Source organism: Penicillium waksmanii (genome assembly GCF_028829765.1).
Source record: "Penicillium waksmanii strain IBT 27052 chromosome Unknown utg000007l:1.0-4314555.0:1.0-4317578.0, whole genome shotgun sequence".
NCBI lineage: Eukaryota > Fungi > Ascomycota > Eurotiomycetes > Eurotiales > Aspergillaceae > Penicillium > Penicillium waksmanii.
Genome location: NW_026643253.1, coordinates 4064540 through 4079388, shown reverse-complemented (window position 1 = coordinate 4079388; position 14849 = coordinate 4064540). Strand labels below are relative to the sequence as shown.

Here is a 14849-nt window from a genome sequence, read left to right as displayed (position 1 = left end):
GGGAATGCTCGCTGTGGCAGTCTGCGTTGGCAGACGGGTCGATCGCAAGAGGACAACACCACCACACTCGAAGAGTGCCGGAGAGAGAGAGAAGTAGACAGTGCGTGACGCTATAGAGATGCGACTAATAAGACATTCGAGTCTTCATGGACATGCGATATACCGATACCGTAACCTCAGCCTCAGTAACCTCCGCAGGAAGAATAATTCATAAGGGGGAACACACATGTTGTTATTGATACTATCGAACGAACGCTACTTATTCTTCCGAAACGATATGGCTGCCTTGTTACTAAGGCCCCAATCACCTGACTATGGGATACCGGTGTTGAGAGCGGAATTCCCCATTACAGTATCTACTATTTATAAACAGATTATATACGAGGATATATCTTTGCTGTCAGTATAATACTAGCTCCTGATAGCTGATTTTAGTTCTTTCTCTTAGATAACTAGGATACCAACTAGTATAAGGAGTATCAGAGGTTATTTTAATCAGTATTGATTCTATATCAGCGCTGTTTCTTAAATAATCAGTCTACCCTAGATCCTTAAGCCTAGGCTAAGTCTACTTCTAGACTTAATAAGATGCTGAGTAGGATAAAGCAAACTATAAAGCCAATGGGGGACGAAATCAGTCAGTATCTAGATGGTGGTATATTCTAACTTTTTGATCTACTTTTATTATGTTGTATTCTAATATTTATCAGACCTAATTAAAATAGAGCCACTATAGTACTGGCGAAAGAATCAGACCTACTTCCCTGCTATTGCCTAGCTTACCTGAGATATTCTATCTATTCCGGCTACTGGTGCTAGTGTTAAACGGCTTTTTAATACTATATATGATATCTGTTACTATCGATATGGTCGTATGAATTCTGACACTATCGAGGAGTATATGTTATTTCTTTGTTTAATATAATTTAACCTTCGGGAGGCAGAGATAAAGGAGCTAGAGCAGTATTTTACTCTACATAAGATTAAGGCGGCCAGAGAACAGGATACGGAGTATACAGAGAAGGTTAAGATTGATGGTATTAGTGATAATAAGGAGGAAAAGCTAGCTGTAGCTGAGGAGGAAGAGCCAGCTATAACTAAGGAGAGGGAGGAGATAGCTAGATTAAGTAGTCATGATCTTAATGAGCTACAGCCATTACAGCCTCTATTGCTATCTCAGCTATCCCAGATTCGTATATCAGGACGAAAGCGTAAAGCTAGGACTGACGATATTTTTGAGATTTATTAGATTTTGAATTTATTTACTTACTAGTCATTAATCACTGTCTCCTATATCTATACAATTTAATTGATAAATTCACAAATATGACAAACATCTAGTATCAAGAGCTATATTACTGGAAATCAAATCCTTGATATTACAGCCATAGGAATACAAAATTATGCAGTCATGTGAGTAGTAGCCTTAGTGGCCTGTTTGCCTTGTTTACACTAAAATAGGAACCCACTGGGTTCCCAAATGGGTTTTGGGTTATCACCCATAACCCAAAACCCATCAATGGGTTATGGTATTCGACCCAAAACCCATTTTGGGTTGGGTTGGGTTGGGTTGGGTCCGGGTTATAGTGGGTTCTGGCGATGCCTATATAGAACTATATATACTCTTGTCACAGGATTCATGCCAAAGAGGATAAGCCTTATTGAAAAGGCAATTAATTACTCTGCTTTGCGCTTGAATCCCGTGACGATCGGGCTTCGTTCAGCTACGCTATACTAGGGGTTCGTGCTCGATTCCACGTGATTATAGGGGTGAATGGCTTTGGACGAATGTCCCTTTATTCTTGAGTTTCTTTAAGAATCAGTCTCTGTTATTATTGGATTAAATCTATCTATCTATCGTTATCCTCTTAATTACTATCTAAGATCTTGCCTAATCACAGGTCTCTAGCCTGTCCCTTGGTAAAGTCCATGACAACTAGATATATAGATAACATTGGGTAACAGAATCAGCTTGGTAGGCTAATATAACTGCTCCGGAGTTAATATCCTTGAGAAAGACATCGAGGATAATATGACAAAGCTCGGTTTCTCTTAGGAACGCGTTCGTTGCAGTTGAGAATATGCTTTGCTTTTTCGGTGATGTCTCTTATAATTTCACGACCACGATAGGCCGCTAGTTGTCATTTTGGTAATGGTAATTGCTCTTGCATGAAAGTCTGGTCTATTCTATAATAGGGGCAAAACGCTATTTAACAAAGGTTACTGCTTTGGTAAGCAGGCTAATTACTAATTGCGAAGGAATATTTAGGCAATGTGCCCGACTAGTAACAGTGACTTTGTCGCGACATATAAAGAGGACGGCACGAACGCGACGCATCATCGCGCTACGATTGGTTGAAGTGCACGGACAAATTTGCGTAATGGCAGACCAGGTCGCTGCCGTCTACTCCGTACCGGGCGCTTTCTTATAGAGTGCACGGACGAAAAATGTGGAATGATCGACCATTCCCGAGGCAATAGCACAGTAGGAACGCCAAAAAAATAACGCTAAGAAATATGCCAAAAAAAGCATAAGATTAATGCAATTTGGGGGCTAAATACCCATGGCTACCCATGGGCGGGTAGCGATATTTCGGCCCATGGGCGACCCATTGCACAGGTCTATGTGGGAGCGGACGCCCGAAATTATTCATCTACGTCGATTGCCATATGTATTTCCTTTATGAAAAAAGAAAACGGAGACAGAATAACCAATTTCAGAGTACGTGGTGATATTGATGATAGTATTATATGGCACACTTGAATCGCACTACCGTCTGATAATATATAGTAACAAGTATTCGCTATACCTGCGGACGATCAGTGCTCACAGTACCCTTGACCTTTGCAGTGTCCGTCTCGCCTTCGCCCTTTTGGCTCTTGCCAGGCTCGTTGACGTATGGATTCATGGTGTCCGCATTGGAAAGCCCCTCCTGCTTGGATGACATGCTCCCATGGAAGCCCTTTTCGCCCATCGCGCGAGGCTAACAGGAATTAACGATGAGGTCGTCTGCTATAACTATTGGCTACTCACCTGGTCGTAGGGCTCAGAGGATCTCATGTTAGAACGTTGAACCTGAGTATCCTTTTTGCTTGATTGATGGGTCTTGTCTGCCTTAGACATATAGAATGCCAGAGGAATAGTGATAGCAATAGCGACCGGTAACCTATCATTGAAATGAGACTGTTAAGTTTCGACTACTAAAATTCAATCACCAATTGACGGGTAATATGCAAAGCTCACCAACGAGGCATTCCTTGGCTAGTCTGTCTAGTAGACGCAAACCGTTTCTGAATAGGGGGCTGTCTGTGACATCTTGGGGCAGTCTTAGCTTTCAAGGGCGAAACCGGAGACACACGTGAATGAAGGAAGTTCATGGCGATTGGATGAAAGGTATTATGCGGATGTAGGGAGAAACTCAAAGCTCTAAGATAGGTAAGGATTATGGAGTTTAAATAGCAGCTCGTAATATAGTACGCCTGGACAAGATCCCAGACATAAGTTCGATCCAGTTTTGGTATTACATCATTATGTTTTCATGTTCAATCGGTCTAGCAAAGCTAAAATCCAAAGGCACCAGAAATTAAGAATCTATAGCATATACTTAATTCTCTAATTTGCTACTAGCAACTGGCTGGCATGCTGTGACGTAATTTACGCATGCGAGACAGGCGTGGCGATTCACGGCTGTACTCCTAGTGGTAGATTTACCGTTACATTCACCTTCCTCTGCTCTACTCATTGACGGTAAACTAGGCTTATTGTTTCAAAACAGAGAAATAATGGACCGTTGATCTGAACGCAATGGTTGCGAACGCATCTGTCAGGGAGAATTTGCAGGCGGAATTTTCTGGACCCCTATCTTCCAAGGGAGTCGTAACGGAGCAAGGTGTATGGCAAGGCACACAAAAGTACTGTCTGGGAGGTCCAAAGACTCAAGTCATTCTCGACGAATATACTAAATGGACCAAGAAAATAGCTCTCGTTCAAACCAGTATTTTAAGTGGCGAAGATGTCAAAGGTGATTCAGAAACCTAAGAAATCTGCAAGCCTGCGGGCCACACTATTGGAAATCACAGTAGGCATCCACGCCTTTCCTATCGACGACTCAGGTATCTATAGTTACCAAGAATGGTGACTGTTGCGCAGTATCACTATGTATTGTTTCTTCTGGGTGGACACTAGAGTTTGGCAATGGCACGCCTACCCTTAGGTTAGATGTATGTGGGCGTCCTGTAGGATCGGAACGATCATGATGACGTCTCAGAACTGGGTAATCCAGGCATACTTATACGCCATCAAAGATGAAAGCAAGATTCACGCGGGAAAAACAGGAAAGAAGGAGAACATCATATCCAATTTGCTGTGAAGGAAGGCAAATTCAAGACGTGACAAAAATGCCGAGGTTCTGGAGATATGCTACCATCTTAAACCAGAAGTTTCGCTACACCGCCGAAATCGGGCAATTCTGCCAATTTACCCGTCGACCGTTTTCCCGGCAAACGCGACAGATCTCTCATATAATCCTGGTCCCTATCCTCAACTCAAATATTTTCTCCATTCATCTTCATTCACCCTAGTCACTCATTTATCTCTATTCACCTCTGTCATTCATTACCATATCTGCAGAGTCATTCGCTTATTCACACTGCGTTGCAGGCCAAAGAAAGGAAAGCCAAAGCACGTGTCCAACTTATTCGACGACTGCTGAAAATTCAACATTTATGATCGTCTGATCTAAATTTGCATGGTGCTTGTATTCGATACTAAAGAGCAAACTGCAGCACCTGCTGCGGGTATGGAAAGTATTGAGCAGACACGAACAACATGCAGTTCTTCTGCCTGATCTTCGTTCTGTTCCTGAGCCTGTGCACCTTTCCAACCATGACATAGAAGCCGACCTGCCACTGGAGCTTTAAGCTCCTGGACCTCGCATCACCCCCCGTCCTACCTTTCTTGTAAATATAGTTAATCCCCGAGACACTCCCTGCACGCTGAGGCGCCGGAACTCTAGTGAATTGATTCGATACTTTGTAGGTCTATCCTTGAAAGCTTCTCTTCCTCTCTTTCTTTTTTTCACAAGGAAGAAATCTCCTAAGTAAAAGAATTGAGATTGATAATGGTGATAGCATGGGCATCGTGATATGAACCAACACACGAAATGGCCCATATCATTCCAAATGCACGGCAGCGTGTTGCCAAAATTGACCACTCCGCTTATTTCCGTGGCAATTTGGTCGACGACTGTGACTGTAGTCTGCAAATATATTTATAACATTCAAAATACCTACAGGATGCAGATGGGCCTCTGGGCGAATATATTGGACTTTACTCCGCCAGTCATCCCGAAACCTTGCGCGTATCATCTGGATCAACATAATCGAGCGTGAAGGAGAGCTTAAGGAAAGAGGACCTTCTCCAAAAGTTGACTGCAATAAATCTGATGCTGGCCTTTGCAGTCGCACTTAAGTACAAACTTCGTTTCGAGCCAGATGTTGGAGACGATAATCTGGCAGGCTTATGCTATTGGCCGCGAAATCGAAAACCCCTTTGGTGATGATGTCAATGATCTTTCCCTCGATTCATACTGCCATCAGATTACCCCAGAGCTGGATATCATCACAGGATCCCCTGAACCTAAGGTTGAAAACTTCACTGCACACGAAGATATCCTCACGCTGTATCCGCTAAGTAAGGACGGGTATTCGAGATGGAAAGATCGAAGTGTTGACGAGATTCGATCAGCGTTGAGAGCAAAGGTTATTGCCAACACCACCACGCTCAATGGCTCAAGTTATACCACCCTGAGGAGTACTGCTAGTGCAATAATGAATAGCAGCCGGCAGTGTATCTCTCCCTGCTCCTAGTCGGGTTTATATTGAGAGCAGAGTGGTTTCATATCTATACTTGGCGAGAACTGCGTTCGCATCATTTGGTTCCATTCATTACAGCCCCTGAAGTTACATTCATTACAGCCCCTGACGCCCTATAAGTGCAAAGAAAAGCTTGCCACTGTTTTCCTTGCTCGGAATTGTTTCCTTTGTTAACAATTTGCTGTCATTGCTTTATATTTGAGTCGTTCGTGATTCCCAAATTCCCGAGAGGTTTATTTCTCAAGATTGGGATCGTGGTATTTGTATCAAACTACCGCAGTTATTGCTGCAGGTAGAATGTCTTTGGTTCTCGGCGGAAATTGTTCATTTTGGATTAAAACAGCGTGGAAAGAAAAAAAACCGGAAAAAGAAGGATGTTGGTCGATATCGAGAATTCCATATCTTACAGCTGAAGATCAAAAAAAGAAGTTCGGTTTGTGTTTTTTGAGTAATACTCTTAGTAATAGTAGTATATTGATTGGCCTACAAAATCATACATTTGCTACATATGATAAGCAGATATGTAGAGCAAGGAGGTTAAATTATGGCATTAGTATGCTGTGCATGGAATAGAAGAACACGAGTCATCTTCTATGTCGGAAATCGCCCTAATTGGTCCTCAGACACAATCAATGATTACTATAGCCCATTTAGTCATAATAGTCCTGGCGGCGCTTTTATCTTCCTTGTGTAATGGGATAAAAGGCAACGTGTTCAACACGCAGTACTCGTTGATTTCCCGTCGCTACCACCACATTCTGTGGGAGTTCAGAGTATTTATAGTCCTCAGCATGGACACCAGCATTATAAGCGACCAAGTCCTTCACATACGGACACGTCAGTTATTTAGCAGAGACCGTGATTGAAATTTCGGTGGCATTCATGATAGCCTGGGCGGTGAAAAGGGCCAAGGTACGTTTGTCGAATGTGTACTGTAGTAAGCTGCCCTTGGGTGAGACATGAACCTCATATCCACTAGGGAAGGTGGATGGGGGCAGGATAATCTCGGTGGGCGCATCAATACTGGTATCGGATGTGAACTGTAGATTGAAAGTTCCAGAGCTTTCAGAAAAGCTGAAGCTGGTGGGATCTCCTGCGACGGCGGCGGGATATGCACGGCCATACTGCTTCGCCAGTTCAGGATAAGGACGACCAGATGTGCCATTGTACAGGTTTTCATACGCCCAGCCAATCCAGGAAACCATACTTGCATCGGTTGCTGCCATGGCATCTGCCAGATCCTGCATCTGTTTCTCGTTGCCCATCCAGAATGTAAGCTCGGTAAGAACACCTGCGGCCCTAAGACGCTCATTATCCTTATGGCGATTACTGAGCGTTTGAGAAATGGAGCCCAGCTGTGGCGGGCTATAATAATGAAATGAATGCACTGACTTCGAGCCGTCACTGAGAGGGACATTCTCGAAACCAGATAAAACGTCCAAGGTGGCCCCTTCAAACCATATCAGCGTGTCATTGTCCACGGTCCGAATCTGCTGAGCCGCTCGGTTCCAAAGCGCCTCTAAGACCTCATGGTCGGCAACGCCTGGCACCAACAATGTCGGATTTGCCCATGTGTCGCCTACCCACGGCTCATTCAACAGGTTATAGCCTACCACGTTCGCTGCCTCGGTATATTCTGACGCCAGCCTTTTCCAGTACGCCGCAAACGCATTTCCCAGCCCGTCGTAGTTGTTATATAACCGCCCAAATGCATTGCCAACCGCCACAGATGTATAACTTAAAGACCAGTCGACAGTATCGCAAAGTGACTGTGGCGTTGGGAAGCCATTTTTATTCACAGGAAATGAGGTCGGCTTAAGGGGGAAGGGATATCTCTTGGTGCTCGATACCCAATTTTCTTTCACAAACCACTATGGAGCAGTGTCATTATCGATAATACCAATGTGCCCTGACTTTCACTTACATCTGGTACGCCATGACCACATAGCTGTCGTGACAGACAGTCCTGGTGTACGTCCACTAGAACATAGATACCCTGGTCCTCAGCGATATTGGTCTGCTTCTTCATAATATCAAGAAATGTCTGGTTGTACGAGCCTCGTACAGGCTCAGCGCCGGCCCAGCTGTGACCCAGTCGCACGATGTTTACACCCAAATCATGCAGGTTTTGGGCATCTTTCTCTCCAAATGACGAGACACCAGGTATCCACTCCAACGGCCGATGCCATGGCGGCTCTTTCATTACAACGTTCGTTCCGTGGAAGAACCGGGTGCGGCCAAATTCATCGATGATCTGATGCGTGTTTTGGTCCACACGATTGATACGTGCCATAGCGGGGTTTCTTTTGTACCAACCCTCCGGATCCTGAGCTAGCACATCAGATAGTAGTATACCCATCACAGTGAGCAGCGATACAGGAACGATACAGGTGAGCATTTTCACGGAAAATAAAGTGCCCAGCCAAGCCTAGTAGCAGAAAGAAAGGAGACTTGGGAAAAGAAACTTGGGCAAGGTAAATTCAGGAGATAGTGACAGCTAAGCGAGGATGGGAGGCTATAAATCCCATGTGTTTGTCTCTGCATAAAACAATGTTACATTTTGACGATCGAAGTGGAGTTAATGTTGATTAGCGTCAATATTAAATGTAGCATCGAGCGCTTTTTGTGCCCCTCTCTTTGCAACCGATCTAGGCAAGAATCACATGTCATACGGTATGATGGGTTTCCTGTGCTGCAGGCGTTAGTCCAATCCTCCATCCTTTTCCATTGCTGCCTTTTTAACTTGTTTGTCCAGGCGGATCTCTCAGAATCTTCAAATTCAGATTTCATAATCGAGTCAAGATTTAACCCTTCGAAGATATTGGATTCTAGAAAATAATACTACGGGAGAGCAGTCGGACTATGATAAGATCCGTTCTTCCGTAAACTACCTCGGAGGCATTTTGTGCCTGTTTTTCAAATCCGTTGAGCGCGGTATGTAGTCTCGTTTTGCGATCCTTTATGGTTGGATCTAAGTGATATTACCATTTATTGCTACAGATGCACTAGGTATAGGGATTGGGGAAAACTGCCAGTTGCTAAGGTAAATGCCAAGACTCCCAGGCAATTTCGAGGCTATTGCCGATTCAGAAGACGTTGTCGCGAGAGAATTGGTTCGACATACATGCCTTTTACTCATTTCGAAATTGAAGGAACAATTCGCGTTCCCTCCGGTTGAGCAAGCTTCACTACATGCCAGGCTTGTCGAATTCGTGTCTTCGAATATGAAGATGCTCGGGGAAAGTTATTTCGAGCTGAAAATCTGGGCTCTTGTCACCATTTCTTCATTGCGATACCCTGATGGAAGAGAGGTCTTCATACAGGAGATGAGAAGAGAGATATGCATAATGGACAAACCGAAACCTTACGAAATTATTGAGATTGCAAGAGATATCGTCTGGATCGACATCTTGATGTCACCATTTTCAGAGGAGCTCGCAGCAGATATAGAACAGCATGTTATTGTTTAGGGAAAGTATTAAAGATTCAAGGCTTTTTAATAAATATAATCTAGATATACTTTTAGTATTTTTAATATATAATGTAGTGGGGGAATCGCTCTGGTGATGTCAGGTGACGTTATATGCCTTAGGCCTTACCTTCATGCAGTAACGTAATTCCCGGCCGGTCTGCGCACCCGGTCGAGCTGCGCACCCTAAAACACATAGTAAATGCAATAAATTACTACTTCATATCTCAACAACCATATCTATTTATGATAAGATGTTAACATAATATGATCAAGATAGTGTTTCTAACCTATTGGCGAGGTATGAGGAAATTGTTGGAATTAATAATAGAGATAAATATATTTTTATTACCCACGTCAAAATTACGCTGTATTTTATGGTAAAGCATCGAAATAGCCTTCTGAATTGCTTAAAACTAAGACATGTTATTTCATATGCTAGGGAAAGCCTATATTCTTATATTTAAGTAAAAATAAACTATGGCTGTTGAGATATGAAGTGGTGATTTATTGCATTTACTATATGTTTTGGGGTGCGCAGCTCGACCGGGTGCGCAGACCGGCCGGGAATTACGTTATATTAGCCCTCAACGATAGTTAACTTACACACACCATCCACCTTTCGGGTCACCAATATTATCTTCGTTATTCGGATGCACGCTGCGGTTATGCTAAGGGCTCGAATGCTCTGAATGCTGTTTTCTCAGCAGGGCACCGCTTTGTCTACTACTCTCCTGCACTCTGTGTGAGTGTGGTGGTTTTGTCCTCTTGCGATCGACCCGTCTGCCAGCGCAGACTGCCAGCGAGCATTCCCATCTTTCAATAAGTATATATTACTAGTAGTTCTACCGCCGTGACGGAAACCCCACTCCCAGTGAATCTGGCCGAGGAGCGGGTCAACCACGAATGAAACATCCAAGTAGCAGGGATAACCTCAGCAATGGAAAAAACCATTGGCGTGATGCAGATGCTAGGTAAAATGATGTTCTCCCAGAGCTCGGAAATTCTCAAGGGTTTAGGATTTATAGAGGACTGCCACCAAATCTTAGCGCCGACGATCCGAGTCTCTTGTCTGCGTTCAGGGTGTTGATATCAATATGGCTATATAAGTATTTCTGCTTAGGTCGTACTAGTAACATCTGACTATGTCACATTATAACCTCTCCTACTATATTGCCACTCCGACTACACTACTTACAATACATACTTCTAAATATGTCCATGATCACTATTACCACTAGTACTAGTGCACCCCCCTACGCACAGCCTGAACTGGCATATCTTAACCACCAGGTCAGCAACTATTTCCAGTCCGTAGAGATGCACAATCAAAGCCTGAACTCTCTGGCTTTGATTGCCGCGCGTTATGAAAGCGATACTGTCGAACTACTGGCGCTAATGTCTGCGACATACCTATACTTTCTATACCAGGCCTTGGATCTTCATGCTATGCCTCTTGAATTTAGGTCTCAAGCGCACAAGGACATAGATAATGCAAATGCGCAGCTTTTTCAGTTGAGCGGCGTGGGCTCCCAGGTATCGTACAGCCAGGAAATCATTTGAAAGAAATTCATGGGCCACTGGGAGATAACCATCACTAGTAATTTGCACAAACGAAGTGAAGTTACCGGCACTGATTCCTTGGGTGTCGTTTTCGATCTTCTGGGTGACCAGGTCGTCGGGAAACAACTCCGACAATGGAAGATTAAAGTTGCCAATAATTTGGATACGAGGTATGGAGCGAACCGAAAACTCTTCTTCCAGATCAAATCGGCCGCGCCGTATCTCTGTACTTCATCACAGAAGCTCTATCGGTTTGTGCGCCAGAGCCTTGGGGTGGCGATGCATCGCGGTCTGGTGGATCGTCCATCCTATGATCCGGCAAAAAGAATTGCCAAAGAATCAATCGAGTCGAATATCCGCAAGATATATGCGGCTTTACGAGCGGAGGATTTTCGTCAAGTTATTCTAAGCTGCTATAGTATTCCTCAACAGGGGCCCGCGTAAGAATTTTAAGGGGCCTATCACTTGTGCGGTATTAGGCATATCATGAAGAAATTGACTCTCGGTAATTTTCATCTCATAAGGTTACAATAGATCTGATTTTAATGGGTCAATCTTGTTTATTTGATCTCTTGAAATTTGCTTTGTCGATTCTCTAACGATACTGTATGCTTGAATTCTTCACATTTCAGCCCTCCCAGATCACCTCCATAATGGAGAGATATGATTGAGATGGCTGGGATATTTTCACAACTTTGAATCGCAAGTCCGTATCTTTGAAAAGAGATTTCCAATCATCTGGCGTGCGCTCTTGAGCATTCTGCAAACCAAGCATGTACATATCGTAGTCCCTGGTTATTTGTATTAGCAAATAGTCCCACGGCCCCAATGAACATAACGCTCATACCGTGCTTCGCGCTCTTTCATGTAGTTTCCCTCTCCATAGCTGGGAATAATGCGATCATTTAGTATTACCTTGGCCCCGGGCTTTAAAGCTGGTATCAAAGCCTGCAGGATCTTCCGTGCGTACTTATTGGACCAGTCATGCAGTACATGACGCAATAAATAAACATCAGCGCCATGAACTGGTTGGGATTGGAAAAAGTCATGGGCTTGGAAGCGGATACGATCCTGGAGGTTAACCGGCAAAGCTTCAAGTTTTTCTGCCTGAGAAATAACCTCGGGGCGATCTTGTATAATGCATTGAACTGTGGGACAAAACTCCGCCAGTGCACGGGCGATATGCCCCATGCCACCGCCGATATCAACGACCGTGATATCTCCAGATCCGAACGGGAAGTGATCTACTAGATACTGCGGGGAGTAGCCAGGTAGCTGAGCATGCCAACTCATGGCTGTAGCAAAGACCTTCGCACGTTCGGGCATGTTGGCGAGGGCTTGGAAGACCGGGAGATCAGTGCCATTTTGTATACTCCATCCCTGCTGCTATTAGATAACTTGCATTAAATAGTCACTGGAATGATTACGCTATGTTGTGGCTCTTCTGAGTCATTGTGTTGCGATACAGCTTCGGCGATCTGGGATATCAGCTTGGTATGCACAGGAGCTTGGTATGATTGTCGCATACTTTAAGGGCACCAGGCATAGTCTCGCCAAGTCCGACCAGCATCCAAGAGCGCATGCCCTCATTCTCCGTCAGAATACGGGAGCCAGCTGTGTGGATAAAAAAATCAGGCTTTTCTTGGAAGAACACATGATAGGTGGCGGCATGAGACATCAACCGGCGAACAATGTTCTCATTACGATTAACGAGCTGTGCTAGATCCTTGATGGTTGTTCCGCCACTCGGAAAACGCTCAAAAATCTTCAGGCGGATCAATGCCAATATACTCAAAGAAGGGTTACGCTAAACAGGTTAGTCAGTTTGAAAAATGCAATTCTTTTTACTTACCAATTCAGGGCTACCCAAGAGTGCTGGATCGGTTAAGAGATCACGTAGCTCATCTAGTAAGCCCAGGAGCCTCATGCGTGCAGAAAGGGCATTCGAATCCGCCGCATCGGTCTGTAGCACGGCGGGTAATCCATGTTCGAAAGAGGGCTCGGGGATTCCCTGCGAAGACAGATTGCCTGCTAGGCTGCGAACAGCCTCGGAAATTTCAGTGGCGCGACCGGTAAGGTTTGAACGGTCCATTGAGAGCAATGGTGAGGTATATGTTGAAATTAATTTTGCGAAAAGCGCTTTCACTCAACGGAAAGCATCACTTCTTAAGGGATAGCACTTGCAGGTAGCACGAAGTACTTCGGCCGTGAACCTAAAACCATATTCCTAGTTGCTCGCTTATAAAGGTATGGCATGTTTCGTTCCGACCAATAGCGCAACCTTCGGGAATAACTGGCCTCTTCTTGGCTTTGGGGGCCGCCCCCGCCAAGGCCAAAACCCCTCTTCTATTGCAAACGCGCTATCGTACGCCACCTGCAATGTGATGAAAGGACACAAGGGCTTTTATCTACGTTTGGCATAGATCATCTCTCACAATAGAGATTATATTGGAATGTTGGGGGCCAAAGGACTTTCGCTGCGTGGTGATATTCTGATGAGAAAAACAGTAATTAATGACTTCCACGACGACTAAGTACAAAATAATAACAGTATTGTATTGAATACAGCACATCATATCAAAATTTCATTTTAAATAGCGTGACTATGGAGAGAAATAAGAGAAGAAAAGCAAACAATGTCTAATACTAGGAGAAACTTGCGGGCCTAGCTGGCTTTCCTCCATTATTGATGTCAAAACTGAGAGAGGACGAGGCATCTATTTTGAGTTGTCGCCTGAGTGAGGTCATTTCAACTTCAAGTTGGTCGTCGGGGCCCTTGCGCTGCTTGTTGGAATTGATTGAGTGATACCGATCGCAATTGAAGCGTGAGTTGTTTGAGGAGGAGCGCGTCTTGTTGAGGTTTGTGCAGGCCTTGAAGAAGGAAGGTATGAAGGGCAAAAGGCCGACCATCAAAACAAAATCGTTCTCGATGCGATTCCAAATACCGAGTTGGGCACATAGGTCTGCCACGTTTAGCTTCAAGTCTCGTAAGTGTCAGCTGGGGAGACCCTTACAGATGAGGTCCAAGGGACCTGGACCGGCAAGCAAAAATGTCATATAATAGAGCTTTACCAAAGAAAAAGCGAAAGCTCTGCTTGTATTAGTTTTGAGCTGTGAGTAAAACAGATGCTTCTACTTACACCATCCCCAAGCTCATAAGTCCAATCGTACTGATTTTCTTCCAGCGGGCCATTTGCAGCTTCCAAACCACAATGGCTGGATATACGGAGAAGGCAATGTTGACGAACGAGGAGATTCCGCATAATACGCAGGCGTAGCTGATCTGGATCGAGCGAGGCCAGCACTTGGCCGTGGGATATTTGTAGGGATTCCATTGTCCGGCCACTGGGTTACACATTACCCAGGTTATTATAAAGCCACCAACTGCCAGTACGTTAATTGTCACGCAAAGGACCCAGATGACAATCCGGATCCAGAGTGCCGGTCGAAATAGGCGAACAAGTAGAATAGCGACGCAGACCTTCGGAAGCTCTATGCTTAAAAATGACCAATTGTTCATCAGGATCGCCCAGAAAGCAGCCCTGGGGACGGTGACCGGTAGGTTAGTGGCGTCGAGATCTCTCGCGGCATTCAGGGCTACCTGAAAAATGGAAGCTTGCACGATGGCAAAAACCCAAGAAAGGAACAACATGAAGTCTTCCCAGTAAGACCTCTGAGTTGTATGCCGCAGCTGCGCGAATATGCGCATGAAGAATAGCACAGTGCTGATGCCTGCGAATGGCCATGTTACCGCAGAGGCAACAATGGCGATGTGATCGATTTGCTCATCAGTAACCATGGTTGGAGTTGCTCGAAGGGGAGATGGCAGTCATGATAGGAATAAGTGGGCTCTTTGTATTCTTGGATAGCCTAAGCGGAGGGTTCGTCCTGAATCTTGTAATTTATTCTGTTAGTCGGCATGTATACTGCTAGATGGGGCCTA

At 44.6% G+C, this 14849-nt stretch overlaps 9 protein-coding genes across 9 annotated transcripts; 5 read left to right on the top strand and 4 right to left on the bottom strand.

The window, feature by feature from the left end:
• Positions 1-588: 588 nt before the first annotated feature.
• N7481_008378 (uncharacterized protein) lies at positions 589-1249 on the top strand (the record flags this gene model as incomplete). The annotated part of the gene is made up of 3 exons (XM_057267597.1): positions 589-641; positions 737-872; positions 941-1249. The coding sequence occupies 3 exons, from the start codon at positions 589-591 to the stop codon at positions 1247-1249; spliced, it is 498 nt and encodes a 165-aa protein (XP_057121798.1).
• Positions 1250-2804: 1555 nt separating this feature from the next.
• N7481_008377 (uncharacterized protein) lies at positions 2805-3061 on the bottom strand (the record flags this gene model as incomplete). Its single annotated transcript, XM_057267596.1, has 2 exons — positions 2805-2984; positions 3035-3061. The coding sequence occupies 2 exons, from the start codon at positions 3059-3061 to the stop codon at positions 2805-2807; spliced, it is 207 nt and encodes a 68-aa protein (XP_057121797.1).
• A 2101-nt stretch (positions 3062-5162) lies between these two features.
• Positions 5163-5470, top strand: N7481_008376 (uncharacterized protein; the record flags this gene model as incomplete). Its single annotated transcript, XM_057267595.1, has 2 exons — positions 5163-5256; positions 5295-5470. 2 exons carry the CDS (start codon positions 5163-5165, stop codon positions 5468-5470), a joined length of 270 nt encoding a protein of 89 aa, XP_057121796.1.
• Positions 5471-5493: 23 nt separating this feature from the next.
• On the top strand, positions 5494-5868 carry N7481_008375 (uncharacterized protein; the record flags this gene model as incomplete). The annotated part of the gene is made up of 1 exon (XM_057267594.1): positions 5494-5868. The coding sequence occupies one exon, from the start codon at positions 5494-5496 to the stop codon at positions 5866-5868; it is 375 nt and encodes a 124-aa protein (XP_057121795.1).
• Positions 5869-6716: 848 nt separating this feature from the next.
• Positions 6717-8272, bottom strand: N7481_008374 (putative endoglycoceramidase; the record flags this gene model as incomplete). The annotated part of the gene is made up of 2 exons (XM_057267593.1): positions 6717-7745; positions 7799-8272. 2 exons carry the CDS (start codon positions 8270-8272, stop codon positions 6717-6719), a joined length of 1503 nt encoding a protein of 500 aa, XP_057121794.1.
• A 2286-nt stretch (positions 8273-10558) lies between these two features.
• Positions 10559-10906, top strand: N7481_008373 (Phenylalanine ammonia-lyase; the record flags this gene model as incomplete). The annotated part of the gene is made up of 1 exon (XM_057267592.1): positions 10559-10906. The coding sequence occupies one exon, from the start codon at positions 10559-10561 to the stop codon at positions 10904-10906; it is 348 nt and encodes a 115-aa protein (XP_057121793.1).
• Positions 10907-10915: 9 nt separating this feature from the next.
• Positions 10916-11350, top strand: N7481_008372 (Phenylalanine ammonia-lyase; the record flags this gene model as incomplete). Its single annotated transcript, XM_057267591.1, has 1 exon — positions 10916-11350. One exon carries the CDS (start codon positions 10916-10918, stop codon positions 11348-11350), a length of 435 nt encoding a protein of 144 aa, XP_057121792.1.
• A 184-nt stretch (positions 11351-11534) lies between these two features.
• N7481_008371 (uncharacterized protein) lies at positions 11535-12998 on the bottom strand (the record flags this gene model as incomplete). The annotated part of the gene is made up of 5 exons (XM_057267590.1): positions 11535-11697; positions 11754-12292; positions 12334-12384; positions 12435-12713; positions 12759-12998. 5 exons carry the CDS (start codon positions 12996-12998, stop codon positions 11535-11537), a joined length of 1272 nt encoding a protein of 423 aa, XP_057121791.1.
• Positions 12999-13552: 554 nt separating this feature from the next.
• On the bottom strand, positions 13553-14705 carry N7481_008370 (uncharacterized protein; the record flags this gene model as incomplete). The annotated part of the gene is made up of 3 exons (XM_057267589.1): positions 13553-13869; positions 13921-13997; positions 14047-14705. The coding sequence occupies 3 exons, from the start codon at positions 14703-14705 to the stop codon at positions 13553-13555; spliced, it is 1053 nt and encodes a 350-aa protein (XP_057121790.1).
• Between the last annotated feature and the right edge of the window lie 144 nt (positions 14706-14849).